Consider the following 20,320-nt stretch of genomic DNA (forward strand, 5'->3'; position numbering starts at 1 on the left):
CATTGCTTAACATTGTAAATTAACAACGATGTCTTGCTAGCTGCCAAGATTTCACAACTTGTAGTATCGACTTCCGCCGCCATGACATCTTCCTTTAGTATAGACATTACAATAGTATCTATTGTTGTTGTAAATTCATAGAATGTAGACTACCACCAATAGGCAACCTATATATGCAACTGCAAAATAGATTGTGTGTGTGTGTGTGTGTGTGTGTGTGTGTGTGTGTGTGTGCGTGTGTGTGTGTGTGTGTGTGTGTGTGTGTGTGTGTGTGTGTTTTAAACAATTCTTTTTAATATTTCTTTTCGTTATGGAACAAATAAATACAGAGAAACCAAATAAACAACTCACGTTCTAAAAATAAGGCATAATACGATACCAAGTAAGTAATATTCATTAATTCTTTAAAATTTTCATATACAAGGTGTATATATCTTACAGGTAATGTACAACATAATCTTACCATACATTATTATTTGTAATATTGATTCAATAAATAGTTAAATCGAGTAAAATTCCATACTTAGACTTATTTGAAACAATAGACACCGTTATCAACAGTACTGTCGGGTTTTTTAGGTGTACCTACAAATTTTAATGTTATATTTTTCCTCCACGTATATTCTTTGTTTTTAAACTAAATAACTAAATTCGTCTTATTTATTAATGCAAAAATATAATATTATTTCAAACGAAAATTGAAAAATTTTAGATCTTTCCCATTGGTTTTAATATCAACAATCATCATATCACCATCATCATATCAGCTTTTGTCTACTGCTGAACATAAGCCTCCTCCTTAGGGGTTTTGCTAACAGGCGCCACGTTTGGCAGGCGGATTGGCAACCTTTTAATGAATAATAATGAAATAGTAACCCAGCCTGCGCTATTGGTATACGCTGACAAGGCACCAGTGAGGGATGATAGTTGACGATGAAAGCAGGTTAGTTAGCTCATTGTGACGAATTCCACTCGAAATCACGACGGTGGTTTCAGGGGGAACCGCGTGGAGGTCGATATGATAGGGTATATTGCAGGCAATGGATCAATTAGACCCCAATACTAACATCCCTTTCCCCCCTAAAGCGAATTGGCAACTGCAGTTAGGCTTTAGATATTTTTAGACGGACGCTGCTGTCCATCCCTCGCCCTCTCTTAGTCGCCTCTTACGAAACCCACGGGAAAGGAAGAAGTGGCCTATTTTATGCCGGGACCACACAGCCAATGTCAATATCAACAATACAAAAATAATACTTACCCAATCAAATGCATTTCCTAAAACAAACAGCAAATACAAGAAAACCTTGCGACTAGGTGCTCATCGGTATAATAACTATGAAGTTTCTTAAAAGTTATGCGATTCTCATTTTAGTACATATTATACCTTTTTTATTTCTTAACAAGCAGTATGAACCATTTACTTATAACTTTACGGTTAGTTATACTCGACCATTTAAGAAAATTAAACTGTCAGTACCACAACTGAGTAAATTTGGACGTGCACAAAAGACTGAATTGATTAGAGTAAACGGTTATGTAATGAAAGAGAATATTAGATATATAATGTCAGGGTTTCCTTTGTATTTAAATTTGTTGACTGACTCCAGTGCAGATAAAATGTGTATATAAATCTACCTAAATACAAAACAAAAACAATTTCATACCACTTATAAATGGCACTCGCATAATAATAAACACTTGATCAAATAGGTACAAAAATAATCGCAATATATTTATTCTAGGAACAAACATGCAGATGACATAATTTATCGATACAGATGATCGCCTATATCAACATGTGATAAAATCAGTTGATATTTTTGCGTAATTCTTAATAAACACAAAACTAACTTATATAATAAAAAGTCATAATAAAAATATAAAATTTGAGAAAGCCTATGAATGACGTGTGTATGAAAGATACTCGTATTTTATGAAATTCCGTTCCCAATAAGCATGTTTTAACCGACTTCATTGCATTTGTACTATCTGCGTAAGTTTGGAGCGAGTTGGTTGATAAAAATATTTTGGTATAAAGCGATCAAATTGTAAGAAATATTTGAAATATAGAATCATTATTTATTTTTTTCTATACCTTCCACTTCTGTTTTATATTTATGTGTCTCGCAAATTAGATATACTGGCATGTAGGCATATAGTGAATAACAATAAATGACGAAAGAGATGTCTATAAAAGAATGAATGTGAAGATGCAATAAAGAATTTTCTTGATATTTTAATAAGATAATTTTTTCTTACTTTGTCAATATATTACTATTTCATATAGGCTATAAGTAGCGTAAGTATATAGAAGTATATTATGTCATTCATACATTTTTTTTATTTATTCGTTATCGAGAGTGATTAGTAAGATAATTTATTCACAACCAAATCGTTAGATCCCGCACCGATCTGCTAGTAATTCTGAGAATTCAATTCTCTGAATTCGCCACCTATTTATTTTCGGATTTATGTAGAATTACGCACCCAAATTTCTAAATTAGAAATAATTAATTAAAAAAAAAGAGTAACTCTTGCTACAAACCGTCGGGAACCCTTCTATGGAGTATATAGAATTACTGAACGTCATTTAATTACTCTCTTTCATTATGTAATAAAAAAAAATAACGAGATATAATGTCCACTGATATTTAAAATACCTATAATTTTGGAATATTAAATTATTCTAAATTGAAATTCGGGTTCACGTTTAAATTTACACTATTTATAGTTTATTTATAGTGAATATTATACTTTATTTACTACTGTACCTATGTTTATGCAAACAAACTATTGATTGACGTATTGACTGTAACAATATAATTACTAGTGACAGAAATGATAATCTGTTAGTCTGTAAAACTCCGATCTGATACGAGTAGGTACAGTAAAATTTTAGAAAGGTCATCGCTCCAACTCAAGGTTCCTGGGATGTGTACCAAATAAGATGTTAAAACTATATAATTATTGTTCAAATATTATTGTAACTACTGATTTTTAAATATTACTACTTACTTGCCAATTTAGCAACAACAAATTTATAGCATTTATATATTTGCTATTTAATGTCAAGTTTTAACTTAATTGAAGAATTAATATAAATCCACAGTATAATATTTTAATTATCTCGATCAGGAAAGTTATGTAAATAATAAATGTGCATTGAACATTGTGTTAAAAAATTTATAAAATGTGTACTGCAATTTAAGGGTATTTTATAAAATAGTGTGCATGTGACAATTTACGAAAGCGATGAAACAATATATATATAGTTATCATTGGCACCCGGATATAAAAATAGACAATAAAATAATAGGTATTTTAAGAAGATGCAAACCACAATATGTATAATACGTACCTATCTTTGGTTTGCTTAAAAACGTCACAAAGCGTCAAAGGTCCCGTCTAAGTCATCGACCTTCGTAATTTTATTAACATTGTAATGCTGGAACAGAGAACAAAAATTTCAAATATATTATATTTGTTACAGAAACAAAGTTATAATTCCTAAATAATATTATATGTACAGAAAAATTTATTTAGTTGCATACTAAAAATACTTGATGGGGTTGCCATCAAGTACTCGTATTTTTAGGTCCAACATTTAAGCATATTATTGTTGTTGTTTGATTATTTTTAAATTTAAATAAAAGGAAAATATATGATAAGTACCATTTATTTTTCGTATACATTTTCCACTGGTGACATTGTTTTATCTACATACATCATCATCATACACATTATAATGTTAAAATAAAATAGACAATCTACATAAATGGTTCTCGTCGGAAAATCTTCTTAAATCGTGACCAGTAAATTTTCGTATTACTGTTTATTATAAATCGACTGCTACAACACCTCGCCTACATATGTCAGTGTTCCGTCTTTACTGACCAATTCGTGACGTGAATGTATATGTATTTACGTTTATATCTAAATATAATATTATAGTAATTACTATGTTTTAATTAGTGATTTACCTAAGTGCATAATTATAAATTAGTTTTATTCTAATGTGTCCCGTTTATATTCATTGTATTATGTGCAAAGGTATTTATTTTTAAATTATATAATATTAATATTAAATACTTACTAAAACAATAATCAAAAACTTTGTAATTCTTATTTTTTCTCTCATTAACTTAATTAAACATTATCAGACTCTAATTTATCTATGCCTGATAGTTTATATTTTGAAAAAAAAAATGCATAATTTGTCTCTGTTATCAGAAACATTTTTGCCCAATAAACATAAATAAGTTCTAGAAGCAGGTATATTATTATTAAGTAATGAAGCTACATTAATTAAATGAACCTGATAACTGAGTAAAAATTTTAAAATTTATAAACACATTTATATTATCTAATATAGATAGATTTCACAGTCCTTGTGAAAATAATTTACATTTGGAGCGTGACAAGTACTAATGAGACGAGATGTTAGGCGGCTTCAATTGAATCCGGGACGCCTGCCGCTGTTCCAGGAAAGCGTGAAATGTAGGCCAGTGCGAGGCCAAGTAGATGGTGAATTAGTTGCACTGTGAATGCTAGTCTCTTTTGTATCTATATAATTTAAAATTTTGCTCCGCAAAATAAAATAAAGTCAATCATAATAAAATAACTTCGCTTCATACAGGTGTAAAATATTCATATATTTCGTAAAAAATGTAAAACGCGAAACCTACTCGTATATACAAATGGATGTGTATAGTATTCAATGTATTTACATTGCTTGGTTTAGAAGTATGTTATTAAAAAAAGAGAGACAAACACATAAAGGGCCTTTGTTTTATACTATGTAGTGCATTAAATATATGACTTCTCCTAAATTTAATGAATAAGGTCTGCCTTAGAAAATCTACTAACGTGGTTTTTTGGTTATATAGATATAGGCAGCAATAGTTACTTTCCATCAAATGAGCCGCATACTTGTTTGCTCCCTATCATATAAATCAACCATAGGACCAACAAGAAAAACAAAATTTGAACAGTATCCATGTTTCTTTTGTATAGGTAGCAAAATATATTTTAGATAGAAAAGTTTGTTTTGTAGTTTTTCATCTTTAATCAGAGATATCAAAATTGGTATGCGCTTACAAAAATATAATAATAATATGTATATTTTTAAAAACACTACATAGGTTTCATCGGTTTTCAGCAGATAAGTTTAGAGATGTGATTCGGTATTTACACTATTAAAGTAGAATAGACTTAAGACATTTAATATGTCGTTAAGGCATTGAAACAAAACTAATTTGTAATTATACATCCAACAGTAAATAGTGAAAGAAAGCCAAAAGTGGTTGCCAAACTTTTCCATTAAAGGAGGAATTTTCAAAATCTGTTCAAAATTATCAGAGATACAATATATGCAGACAACAAAACTACAGTCGTATTAAAATTCTAATTCTTTGAAAATCGGATAATAAAAATGCATTCTTCTCATTGACATCTAGTGAATGTTTACTTTACTGTTTTATTTAATTGGAAAAAGGTTATTAACGTTTGCTCCAAATACTTTCGTGACTCGAGGTCGTAACCATGATCTATATCTATTTCGCAACTTTTTTATTCAATGTTTTCGCTAGTCATCGAGCTTCGCAGAACACTATAGCATGTAATAAAGTCTAAGAAAAGGTAAATATAAATTATTATAATGACCAATACACGTTAAAAATAGAATAAATTTGCGGTCAGTGAATGTAAATTTCATAAAAAAAAGAAATTTTAAAACAAAATAAATATATGAATCATTCATTGATTTCCCTAAAGCACTAAATGCATTTAATTTAAAATACATATATTAAATATATTTACATTATCAGCAATCCGATCAAAAGGCAGAAACTATAAGGACTGTCTATTTAAGGAGATTGAATTTCATTTAAGCTTCTTTTACGGCGCTTACTAGCTTGTAATTTAAAAAACTATTTTCTAGTGTTTCTTTGCCACACAATAAATATAATAAATTCCTGATATAATTTAAAGTATGATATAAAATAAAAATATTCTTAATACCTAAATAGGTAAAGTTAATAAAAAGTTTTCGTTACATATCAAACAGACTATCTGTTACTTGTCATAAATTGCTGTCGTTACAAATAAAGCGACTAATGACATTGTGTTCTAGAAGAATCTTTTTTGATTTTCATTCTAATTTACTTGTTTATTATTTACAGTTTTTAAAAAAGAAAATGATTGTTATCAAATTATATGTGTACCATGTTCTCGAACTCACGGATTTTATCACAGATTCTATGGATTTTTTCGGTGCCAGATTTTAATTAAAAATTTGCCGAACTTTACTAGCAACTGTTAGTTTATATGTACCATGTACATTAAACTAACAGCCACATCCATTTTGTGTTTAAATTTACGTGACTGTGTGTCAATGAAATTATTCATCTGTGATGGGGTTTTTACGTGCACGTTTCGAATTTGCATCACAAATGTATACTTCACCTTTTTGTTGTATTTAACAAAAGCCCTCACAGAAGCTCCGTCATAAATTTAATAAATAATGTTATCCAAGTGCACACAATTTTGCTTTCATTTTTTTAGTGAAATACCTGACTCAAATTATGCGGTGCTCGCCGATTGTTTTACAAGCATTGAATTTAATTTCCTATTATTTATCTTCACTCATATATTGTTTTAAATCTATTTAAACATTATAATACAAAGCTAATTTCGTAAATATGACGCCAATGACTGTCTATTCAGGTTAATGTCCTATTTAACAGTATTCATTATAGATGTCACAATATTTACATTCTAGACGTGACATCGATTGGTCACAGACATCAAACAATTTTTATTAATTAGTTTATCTTTATTTACTTCACATAGGGTCAAACTGAATCGAACTCACGAGTTATCTAGAAACAGACACCGCTATATGACGCGTGAATCACGTGATCTACTCATACTGTCAACAATACATTAATCTTCTTAAGAAACAGGACCTTTAACATATTATCGATAATTTTAAATCATCTGTATGCCATTCCGGAACCGATTAAATATTAAGTGAGCTTTATCTGCATATAAATATAAAATAATATATATATAATATATATATATATATATGAAGTCTGCAAATATATATATATATATATATATATATATATATATATATATATATATATATATATATATATATATATATATATATATATATATATATATATATATATATATATATATATATATATATATATATATATATATATATATATATATATATGTAAGTAATTATCTAAACATGGATATTCCTTACCTACTTAATATTTAAAAAAACTTTTCTTTTTCCCTTTTTTCATGTAATAAATATTTTCTCGCTTTATTTCATTACCAAAGGGCAGAAAACAAAATTTTCTGGCCATTCCTGAATTCTAATTTATCAAGTACAATTTGTTAAGAAATTAAGAGAAACAAGTTTGAATTGCGTATAATCCTCAAATTCATCGTCTAACTTGCCTAATGACATCGCTTGGACGTTTTGTTGATACGTTTGGAGTCAAGATAAAATTTGACTTTGTATTACATGCTGCTTTATTCTATCAATATGAAGATAATAACAAGTAAGCCTTATAATGTCTCGCGGTTTGAGATAACTGTTGTTTATTCCGATAAGCAGTCCCTATGAACCGCACTCGCGATCTCACTAATGACTCACAAACTTACATAATCCCGTATAAACATATCGAGTATTGTAATTTATTACAATTTGAACTGTTTTTCAAATATTAGGAAGAAACTGAAAAGATTATTATAATTAAACTTATATTATACTCGTATGTAAATTAAGGTACTATCAATAATGCTGTAGTATTAAGTTCACTAAAGAACGCAATTTATTATTACATAATAGGTGCATTTAATTATAAAATAGGAAATTAACGAAATAATTCACAGAGTCAGCAACAAAGAACTCGAAGAACTGACAGTCCATGGGGAAGAAACGTTCCCAAATGACATCTAAGGTGGAGCAACGACCTCAAATGTGTTGCAGGAAGTCAATGAATGCGGGTGGCTCACGACCGTTCTTTATGACTGTCACTGAAGATAATGTTCTCTGACGTAATGATGATGATGAAGTAAAGGAAGTATTTTTTTATAAAATAAAAATAATAATTTGCACCAGAAACCGAAGATTAACATGTATAATGATTAATTTTATCAAAAACGAGTAACGTGTCGATATATTCATATGCCTGATATTTCGATACTTTTAAGTTAAGTACTTAACTTATTGGTCATTAAGTATGACCAATGTTTTATAAGACAATTTAATTAAAGTTATGCTGATAAATATTGAAGTCTAAAGTTGACTTTGAGATTATCTTCAATTTAAACTAAAGCAAAACCAACAAACTAGCATTTTGTAAATTATGCTTACCAACATAATGTGTAAATACGACGATTTTTTTAATTATATAAAATAAATTTAACTAGAACTGTGGTGATACCTCTGTACTATATAATTTCACCGGGATATCCTTCAAATCGAAAGACAGCTATGCAAGTAGCACATTTGTTTCACGGCATTATGGTTTCATAGCTTTTCTAAGATTAATTTGCCGTTCAAAATCCTATAGTTCTTCCATTAATTTCTTTCATATTCTGATTGACGCATTACGTTTCCGGAAGCCCTATATTTATAAAAATTACTTAGCTTGTCAAAGCATTTGTCAATCAAGTACATTTTAATCCATAATATAAATTTATAAACCACACTTGTGTAGTATGTGATTTACTGAGAATTTTTCTAGGCCCAATTTATGAGTATTGTCTTTTACTCGTGTCTAGCTGCGGTTCAGTTTATTAACCCATAATGAAGCCTTCTACCCCACAAACTTCAGAATATATTTTTGTCCATCAATTCCTTATAACTGCTTACGACATATTTATCTTTAACGTTTACCGCTACGACTCCTTACAGTGATTATGACCTCATTTATGATGCCCCATTTCTAAATTAGATAGCTGTATCAAATAATAAGTTAATGCTTAATATCAACGTCATAATCGTCATTAAGTAGCTATACATTCAATTACTGATAAAAAAGACAAGATAATATGTTATGATTTATTATATTGTGGTACATCAAAATAATTATGTACTTTTATTATATTATTCGATTTTTAATAGCCTTTTTTATTGTACAAAATTTCAGGAAATGTGAGTAGTGTAAAAAAATAAATATCCCTGTAACAAAACTGTAAAGATCAAATGTCTGTACATAGAAAAAATGTTATGATTTTAGAATTAAATCCAGATTTTTTCAAATTCTTTGTTTCTCTGTGTGTTTGTTTGTTTGTTCAAGTTCTGTCCAAATTTGATTTCATGCTGTCTTATATAAATTAATAGTAAATTTATACTCGTACCAGTTCAGAATTCATATGGGATTGAAGTCGCAACAATAGTAACACTTCAGGTATTTGTTGTAATTTTGATTTTATTTCGTGGATATTCATAACTTAAATTGAGTAAAATTAGATATATTTTTTCACCAATTATTTTACAAAATATTTCTGATTATTTTAAAAAAATAAAAATTATCTGATTTTATTTATTCGCTATTTATGTTATATTCAGGTACAACATACTTAATTGTACCCACTAAAAACTAATTCCATTTCAAACTATCAGCATAGTTAGAAATTATTTTGTCCATACTCCTGCCATATTAGCTTGAAATTTATTTTTATTGTGTAAGTGAATGTCTTACTTGTGTATCTCGCTCCAACATACATATATGTTATTAAGTTTTCCTTTTTTACATTACCAATCTATATACTTTATAATCTAAGATAGATATCGACCATAGATTATGGTATTATGGTTTTATTAACATACATTATATTAATTTTTGATCATGATTGAAAAACATGTTATGTCTATATATCTTAGAGATTATACTAGGTAGCTGTCTACGTCACTGCCATAAAAGACATTACTATTGTACTCGTACAAAGATAAGATAAAGATTGGTACGGTACCAATACTTGGGTTATACCAATAAAAAGATTTATAACACCTACTTGCTATCTTCTAAGTACCAAGTTTATATTAAAGCCTTATTAAAAGAATTGATAACATTAATATTATCCCTCCCTGAGGCCTGTTACATTTATTACAGATAAGTTTAACTTGAAACTAGGTGGTTTCAGCTTGCGTGTAATATTAGGTTAACCTAAACATAATTCAACGCCTCCATACGGTCCCTCCTGGAAACCGTCGTAGATAATTCCTTGTGAATTCATTACGATATCCTAACTGACATTATTTCATTTCACATATAATCACTGATAACTCAATAACGTATATCGAGACCATGGACGAAATTATTTTCATTAATTTAAAAAACTAATCGTAGATACGGCTTTTGTATCAATCATTCCCATCTTTAGAATTTCGATACTATCAGAAAGGTCAATTTGTAATTGGTATAAGTAATAGATAGCTCTAAGTTGTATGGCCCTTTCAGAATAAAAGGGCCGAATGGTCTTTTCAGTACAGATTGAATAAATTTTAAGTACTAAGTAATTCCGTTGGACATTGACTTTCATTGGTAGTCAATATACCTATTATTGAAACGATTTACCTGTAGAGTAATGGTATAAATATTCTATAGTATTATTTACTGATTTTTATATACCTATTAGCTTTTATTCGATTAACTTTGTCCTCAAGATTGGAATTACGAAAACTAGACGTTGATTATTGTTATCTATCTGTCATATAACTGTAAGATGAACGTACCTAGTTTAAATATGTATAAAGGAACGCATCTTAATTGACAGATGACATTAGTTAACATGTATGTACTAGCGGATCTTCCGGTTGCTTTCTCACCTTTGTTCATTCTCTTGATGTTAATAAATATGTTTGCAATTAAATAAGTTTTATTTAAATATAACATGGCGCAGTCGTAGCGGTATTCGAAGTAGTAGTCATGGTTGAAGTTGCAATTATCGTATTCAAAGTGTAAACGATATTGTATCAAGTATTAAATATCGTAAAGAAGTTTTTCAGCCAAGCAGACGCCATCATGGAAGGATCGGTTAAATTGCCTCCAAATTTCGACATAAGATCGCCTAATGCAGCCTCAGAGTGGAAGGTATGGATACAGGCATTCGAGGATTATTTAATGAGCATTGGAAAAGATGACTCGCAGGACAAAGTAAAATTATCACTTTTGCGTAATATGATGGGAATCGAATCTGCAAGATTGCTACATACATTGCCGATTACGGAAACAGAATCGCAAGTCTATGCAAATGTTATAAGAGCTATTAATAATTATGTAAGTCCAAGAGCAAATCAAGTATTTGAAAGATATAAATTTAATGAAAGGAAACAAAAAGAAGGCGAAAGTTTTCATAATTTTCTCACAGATTTAAAACAGCTGCTTGCTAATTGTTCGTATAAAAATGTAGAAGGACAAGAATCATTAGAGGACCAAATATTAAGAGATAAAATAGTGCAAGGCATATACGACAAGTCCTTACAGGAATCTCTACTAAGAATAGACAATTTAACACTTGAGAAGGCAACCAACTTTTGTCGTACAAGTGAAATTAGTAAAAAGCAGGCAAAAGAGATGAATCCAAATATAGAAATAGATATAGTGAAGAAAAGAAATAGTTTAAAACAGAAGGAAAAGGAAGTATATCAAGGAAATAAAGAAGTATATAATGGGAAACAGAAAAATAAAGGAAGGCAGCATGCATATCAAGAAAATAAAACAAAATATATAGAAAAATTTAATTGTAGGCGCTGTAAGAGAAACCACGGTCCGAGGGAGTGTCCAGCCTTTGGGCAGAGATGTCATAAATGTGGATTAAAGAATCACTTTGCAGTTAGTTGTAATGTGAAGAAAAAGGTACAAAATGTAGATTGTAATTCTGACAGTGACTCTAATTCTAAATTGTATTGTTGCAGTATAACGAGAAACAAAGTAAAAGGTAATAAAAAGACACACTGGACAGAGAACATTTTAATTGAGAACAGGTATGTAAACTGTAGATTAGATACCGGGGCAGATGTGAGTATAATGCCATTAAATATATATAAGTCACTAGGAAGTAATATTGAACTTAGGAAATGTAACCAAAGTTTAGAGGCCTTTCAAGGCTCCACAATTAAACCAGTGGGTATGGTAAATTTACACTGTAAATATAAAGCAATTGAATGTTATGAAGATTTCATGGTAGTTGACTGTAAATCAATGTTACTAGGATTACCAGGTTGTATTGCATTGAATTTAGTTAAAAGAATTAATACAGTAAATTTAAATTGTAATGATGAGAAATTTAAGTTTATACAAGAAAATATGGAAATTTTTGAAGGTCATGGAAATTTTCCTAAACCAGTGGATATTCCTACATTACCACATGAGCAAATTTGTCATGCGGCACCTAAGATACCAAATAAATTATATAATCCTTTGAAGTGTGAATTGAATAGGTTAGTTAAGAGGAAAGCTATCACTAAAGTTGAAGAGATAAGTTCAGAAGCATGTATAAATAGGCTAGTTTTAGTAGAAAAACCTAATGGAAATAAGATTGTGTTTAGATCCCAGTGAGTTAAATAAAAAAATAATTAGAAAACCCCAAGTATTATTAACTGTAGATGAGATAGCATGTAAAGTAAAAGGTAAAAAGTATTTTTCAGTTTTTGATTTATCGGAAGGATTTCATCATGTGACACTAACAGAAAGTGCATCATGGAAATGTTGTTTTGCGACACCTTTTGGAGTGTATAGATACTTAGTTTTACCGTATGGTCTTTCAAATTCACCTGATGTATTTCAAGATCAAATTCAAAATTACTTTGGCGATATACCTAATGTAATAACATGGTTCGATGACTTACTAGTTATGGGAGAAACTGAGGAAGCTCATGATAAAACTGTTAGGGAAGTTATTAAACGTGCAAAACAAATAAAAGCTAAATTTAATAAAGACAAGTTGCAATATAAGTTAAAAGAAATTAAATATATAGGACAAATATTCAGTGAAAAGGGTATGGAAATGGACAAGGATAGAGTCAAATCTTTATTAAGTCTAGAAGCTCCTAGGAATATAGCTGAGTTAAGAAGAATTATAGGGTCATTCAATTATGTTAGAAGATATGTACCAGAAATGGCTGAGCTTATGGCTCCATTATGTCAATTATTGAAAAAAGATGTTTTATTTCAGTGGTTACCAATACATGATAAAAATTTTTCAGAGCTCAAAAAGAAAGTTTCAGAGGCTCCAGCTTTGAGTGCTTTTGATTCTAAAAAGGAAATTATAATGCAGTGTGATGCATCTCAGAATGGAATAGGTAGTTGTTTGTTTCAAAAAGATAACAATAACTGTTTAAGATTAGTAGCTTGTGTATCCAGAACAATGAACAATTGTGAATTAAACTATAGTCAAACGGAAAAGGAATTATTAGCTATTTATTTTGGTACACAAAAATTCCATAAATATATATATGGTGCTAAAAATATTCAGGTACAAACAGATCACAAACCATTGATTTCAATTATTAAAAAGCCTATTACTAAAGTAGGATCTCCAAGGCTTAGACGTTTGTGTCTTAAATTATTAAATTATAGATTAAATCTTAATTATATACCAGGTAAAGACATTCATTTTGCAGACATGTTATCTAGATGTAGTATGAAAACAACAGAGAAGGACTATGAAATGTTAGACATGGTTCATTCAGTTTCATTGCATTTGCCTATGAGTAGTGAAAGAAAGTCTGAGTTCAGATCTGAGACTAGCAAAGATAAAGTGTTATCTGAAATTATAAAATATTATTATCAAGGATGGCCTGAAGAAAATAAATTGTTAAAAGAATGTAAACCATATTTTAAATTTAAAGAGGTTATCTATGTAGAATCAGGTTTAGTGTTCTATACTAACAAAATTATTGTTCCTAAATCTTTACAATTATATGTATTAAATTTAGTTCATTCTGGTCACCCAGGCATAAGTAAAAGTATTAAAAAAGCTAGACAGCTATTTTATTGGCCGAAATTGTCTCAGGATATTCAAATCTTTATATCTAAATGTAGAACTTGTGAGAAATTTAAATCTGCAAATACTCATGAACCATTGTTAATGCATAAGATACCTAAATTAAGATTTTCAAAAGTAGGTTCTGATATTATGGAGTATGGAGGGAAATCCTACCTTGTCGTTGTGGATTATCTATCACATTGGTTGGAAATTATACCAATAATAAATAAAAGTTCAAAGTCTGTTATAAATGCTTTTCAGGAAGTATTTACAAGGTTTGGTTACCCTACTGAAATTATAGCAGATAACAATCCATTTAAATCTTATGAATGTATTCAGTATTATAAATCTAAAGATATTTGTATCACTACCAGTAGCCCTCACTATCCTAGAAGTAACGGCATGTCAGAAAAGGCAGTAAATATTGCTAAAAATTTATTAAAGAAAGCGAGGGAGGATAATGTAGATTATAGAGATTTTCTATTAAGTTATAACTGTACACCTTTATCTAGTTTAGAAGTATCACCATCTCAAATATTACAGAGTAGACAGTTGAGAACTTGTGTACCTATTACAGAAAGCATGTTAGAACCTAAAATAGAGAAAAATATTCATAAATTGTTAACTGTGAAACAATCTATAACTAAAAAAATTCATGATAGATTTATAAGGAAGGGTGAAACAAATTTTAAGGAAGGAGAAAATGTAACTTATAGGACAGGTCATGATAGTTATTGGAAAAAAGGAGTAGTTATTAAGAAGTCTAAAGAACCTAGATCATATTGGATCAGTAGGGGAGAAAATTGTAAGCCCTTTAGGCGCACTTCTCATCACATTAAGAGGTCAAACACAAAAACACATAGTTTTAAGAGAGATTTTTTTGATTATTCTTTAAATGACAAAGTTAGTAATAATGTGCCAAATATTGTATCTGAAAATAGTAACCAATCAAATATCCCTCATAAAGCATGTCACACTCGCAGTGGAAGAATTATAAAACCTAAAGATAGACTCAATTTATAATGTAATTTTGTAAAATGTTTTTTTATTTTGTAATTGATTGTAAAAGTTTTGTTTTAAAGTTGAAGGGGAGGTGTAAGATGAACGTACCTAGTTTAAATATGTATAAAGGAACGCATCTTAATTGACAGATGACATTAGTTAACATGTATGTACTAGCGGATCTTCCGGTTGCTTTCTCACCTTTGTTCATTCTCTTGATGTTAATAAATATGTTTGCAATTAAATAAGTTTTATTTAAATATAACAATAACAAGATTGTATAGGCTAACGGGTCACCAATAAATTTTAATTATTCTAACCTCTTACATATAGATGCGTTACTGATGAAATTTGTCGCAAAAATACTGTAATGTATAGCCAGTAATGTGTAGAAATAATTGTTGCATTGTGGAAATATTTATCTACACTAATACTACATAGAGGAAAGATTTGATTGTTTTTAATGGATAAATTCAAAAACTTTTCAATCGATTTTGAAAAACCTTTCATCTATAAAAAGTAAAAAATATTTTTGAAAATTCTATCTACCCGTGCAAAGCTTGGCTGGATAATTGTGTATATAAATAATGATAGTTGTATGTTTTAAATTATCTTTGTTTTTTATGGTGTGATATTTTTTTTGCCAAAGACCTTATGTAATGTTTAAAAAATCTGCCAAATTAAATGTTTAAAAACTGCGATCGAGTTTCTCATTCATTCTTCTATTCTTCTCAGTTAAAACGCCTTTGACACAAGCCAATAGAAATCAGTAAACAAGATTTAGGCTATGTAGCTTTTTCTTTACAATAAACCTTTTATTTTCTTTCTTTTTATAAATACGAAGTTTGTGATAGTAATTTTATCCATTCATTTTTTTTGTATTAAACTTATACTTTAAAAAATAAGCAACAGCTGTGTTTATAGCCCGTTCTTTTCAGCTGAAATGGCATTTCAAACTAAGCGGTAGTTTCATAAAAAAAATACTATTAAGTACTTATTATTAAGTTTACTTAAACAAAAAATATTTATCATTATTATTTATTAATTACTTTTTGTTACAGACGAAGCCTATATGAAGCTAGCACTGGAAACAGTGGAAGAGCTCGACTGGTGTCTGGACCAGCTCGAGACCATACAAACTCATCGCTCAGTCTCCGATATGGCTTCGCTCAAGGTAAGTTCAATTGTATATAGCTTCACTAATGCATTTATAGATTCACTATATGTAACTAGATTGATATATCTACAAATCCTTCATATATTATTATTATAAATGTTCTAGCAATGCATATAATATATAAAAAATAAATTAATACGAAATATATGTCTCTCGGTGTACAATATTTAAAAAATTCTTTTACGTTTATTTTTACAGTAAATTATTTTTGCTTTTCTCTAAAAGCATTTTCAAAGGGAAATAAATTGTCAAACGCAGAAATAATGTGTTAAGTAATTAATTATCGCTAATTGGGAATTTATGGCTTATTATACGCATTCATTATTTTACAACAGGTAAGAAGAGATTAACAGACAGATGGCACTTAATGGAAATTTACAGATAAAAATATATACTTTAACATCTGTTTACTCTCATAACTATCGTACAACAATGTTATCTTGTATTCTTTCTCGTCAAATCGATTTTTTTTTTCTCATCTTCTGTATTATAGAGGCAAATGATTATAAACTACTATTCCGCACATGAATCCAATCGTCTTGAAAGCCTGGACTACTTTACTCTAAATATTTTGTGTCTATCGGTTACAAAAGTATAAGATACAAAAGATAAAAGTAAAGTAATAGAATATGGATTATATACAATTTATTTTTTATTCACATGATCCTTATTAAGATTATAGATATGAAAGAGAGTTTTTTATTAGTATTCTTTATTATAATTTATTACTTCCAAACGTCATAATGCTTAACCTATCCTGTGGTTATGAAAAGTGCATACATTAATTTATAAATGTGCAATTAATATTACGACAATCATTCTATCTTACACTGATGTATAATTAAATGCTGAATAAATTTACTCCGTCACTAATTAATATGGATTTAACATTAATTATGAAATCAAACATTGTGGGAAGGTATATTTTTTTTGATAAATAATTTTAGTAAACATTCAACTTATGAAATACTAGCGATCCGACTTCGCTTCGCATAGGTAGATAGAATTTTCGAAAATAATGTGCACCCTGCGTTACTCGCTGATAATAAAGCTCTCTGTAGGTTATAAAAATTTAAAAGTCAGTAGTAGTAGGGGTAGTTTTTATGTTTATCCGTTGCAAATAAATAAACAATCAACTCTTTCCTCTTTATATTATTAAAACTTCAAACTTTTAACTGATAACCTACTTACTGCAGTGGTTTTGTTTATTGTTACATTATTTCAAGTTTCGCATAAATAATAATCTTTGTGCTTTATCTATATTGGCCTAAATTTCTATATTATATAAAAAAAAGAAAATAAAATATTTTTTTTTATTACTGAATTCTTAAATTAAAAGTAATAACAGCATAAGTGGAGAGGAAAAGACTTTTCCTATATTATATTAGTAATTTTAATTATATAATTATTAATATAATGTACACGAGGGGCCTGCGAAAAGTATAATGTAATGGAAAATTGAATTATTTTCAGTAGGAAAATCATAACTTAATATTAAACTCACGTGGTCCATTCTTAAATGTCAAAAAGTGATATGACCCATATATTTCCTTTATATTAGATGACGTCTCATGGAGCGTACGTCAGATTTCAAAGCTTCTTTTTAGAGGAAAACTTTTAATGATTTCTCGACTAGGACATGTTTACTGGCAAATATTTTGTATGTCACTTTACTTCTAAACGACTTCGTGACATAAATATAAATAATAATTCTGACCTTTTTTGTTTTATATAATATATATATATATATTGCAATTCAAATACGAGTACAATATTTTTCTCCATAATTTTATTATGATTCTGATGTTGTGCTCATTTATACTCAACAATATTAATACTTACAAATCCTATAGCTATAATTGAATTATTGTTAATGAAAAATATATATAATTTTAGATCGACAATAATTTTGACAATCAATAATTGTACCCTATTTATTTCAAGAATGAGATGTGGGTTCAACAAATAACAAAAGCTAATATTATAAAATAGTTCACTATCTTGTGACTTCTAACGTAATTTTGTTAATTTTGGTACAAGGACTAGTAATTACCTGTTCATTAGGTTACCTACTAATTGGCTTCTAGATTATGTGAATGGATACTACCATGTATTTTGTCAAAAACTCTTTTGTATAACATGTACCTCACCGAATCTATTACGGTCTACGAGCTGTGCTTCGGGACTATATACCCTTTGCAGTAACAAGATACACAAACAAGGGGATTATGTAATATATCATTCGGTAAACAGTTGCCTTTCCTGATATATTTGACTACCATGGTTATGTAGCAATTTAACTCACTGCTTCACCTTCCAATAAATAATTGCAGACTCATGCACCACACAAAAAAAAAATAATGATCGGAATGCTTGTTTTTAATCGATCGATAGAATAATAAGTCCTAATAAATTTATACCTACTCATAGTATCGAAAACACCTTAACTACAGATTCAAAATAAGCATAAAATTATGACGCACGCACGCAGTCTGTAGTACCACGAAAGCTATGAGGATTGTATACACAATAATTTACAAAATATCTATAGGTATATAGTATTTACAACGGTTTCTACCATATGATGATTTTAACACAATTATTAAATTATTACTTATTACTGCTAAAGTATTGTATTTATATAATATATACCTATTGACATTAATTGACAAAACAATAATTAATACTAATGTATCTCTAGCCCTCATTAATATTTAAATATAAAATTGAATTCGTTCTTTTAGCGTCAAAAGCTTACATGTATCTAGTGTTTGGTACGGAGTCAATCGATATGTGCTAGTCACGCGAATGAAATCTCCGGCACTTAAATATAACATAATTAATAATTACAAAATAGCTGTAGAGCAATAGGCAAGCAATGTTATTAAACGATTTCATTTTAAAACTATATTAGTAAATATCCATGTGCCTTAATTATAATTACCTTCTAAGGGTTACGTCTCACATTTAGAATGACGTAAACAACACTTCAATAAACTACTAGTACATTCGTATCTTATATCTAAATAAAAAATAAATGTAATAGGTTTATTGGATTATACAGTATAGTTATGTTTATCTGCCATGTTAAATCACCAAAAAGTTACAAACTCAGTTTCACATTTATGATATTAGTAAAGATACAGAAGTATACAAGTACATTGTAAATGTAGATGTAATATTGTGAAAAGGAAAATGTCTTATTTTAAGATCTTGTTTCCGTTCGTTTACCGCTGTACACGGAACATTCGATTTCTTATAAAAGTGGGTGTGTAATTCATGACTACACACGCGCGCACACGTATTTTTGTAAGAAATTGAATGAAGCTTTCTCAAATAAAAAAGACAAGGTTTTCGTTGTATTATGTATCTAATAAGATATTATTATACATTCTATGGTTGTATTGTATAGCAGCCATGTCATGCAATCCACGATTGAAATTTTGAAAACTCCTTTTATCCTTTGTTACTTTGTTGATACATTATCGTATTGAAAAGGAGGGCTATGTTGCAAAGATGCCTTTTTTTATATTTTACAAAACCACAAAACTTTTTCTTTTTCGACATTTTTCTTTGTCTGCCAATCCCCGAAATAAATGGCCTGATCCGGTGATTATGTTTTTCTTTCAAGTTCAAAATAATAGATACTATATTGTACAGCTTTTGGTCACAGTGTTATACATGAATAATGAATTATTTTCTTTTGCAAGGTAGTTTTTTTTCTTTATATTATTCTCCATAATGTTGTTTATAAATAAATATCTCATTCACTAATATGGTTCCTATCATTGTTAGTAACAATGAATGGAATCTCTATTGTTAATAATATGCCCTATCCCGTTGACCTTCACGCGGAGCCCCTGGCAACTATCGTTGCTAATCCTTTTTATTTATACCACGAAGTTGGTCAACAAACATACAGCTCCATTCTTGATGATAAATTTATCATGATAAGCTAAATGGCCTGCTTTCATCCTCAGCTACCACTCTCGTTGATATATACATACCTCGCAAGCATAATCCGATAGCGCTGGCAGATTTACCATTCAATTATTGTTTATTACAAAAAAAAACAAAATATTTCGCAGTAATATTAAACGTTCTACGAATTTACCGTGT

General features: G+C 29.1%; 1 protein-coding gene across 12 annotated transcripts in view; it reads left to right on the forward strand.

Annotated features, from left to right (window-relative positions):
- Positions 1-20,320, forward strand: part of LOC113511544 (cAMP-specific 3',5'-cyclic phosphodiesterase) — a 547,503-nt gene that overhangs the window by 500,485 nt on the left and 26,698 nt on the right. For all 12 annotated transcript variants that reach the window (XM_052897791.1, XM_052897822.1, XM_052897825.1 and 9 more), the window contains one exon: positions 16,086-16,198. In XM_052897791.1, the coding sequence (XP_052753751.1) occupies positions 16,086-16,198 (113 nt within the window). The remainder of the gene's footprint in view (positions 1-16,085; positions 16,199-20,320) is intronic.

This window comes from Galleria mellonella, unplaced genomic scaffold (genome assembly GCF_026898425.1).
Source record: "Galleria mellonella isolate WM207_F2 unplaced genomic scaffold, CSIRO_AGI_GalMel_v1 utg117, whole genome shotgun sequence".
Lineage (NCBI taxonomy): Eukaryota > Metazoa > Arthropoda > Insecta > Lepidoptera > Pyralidae > Galleria > Galleria mellonella.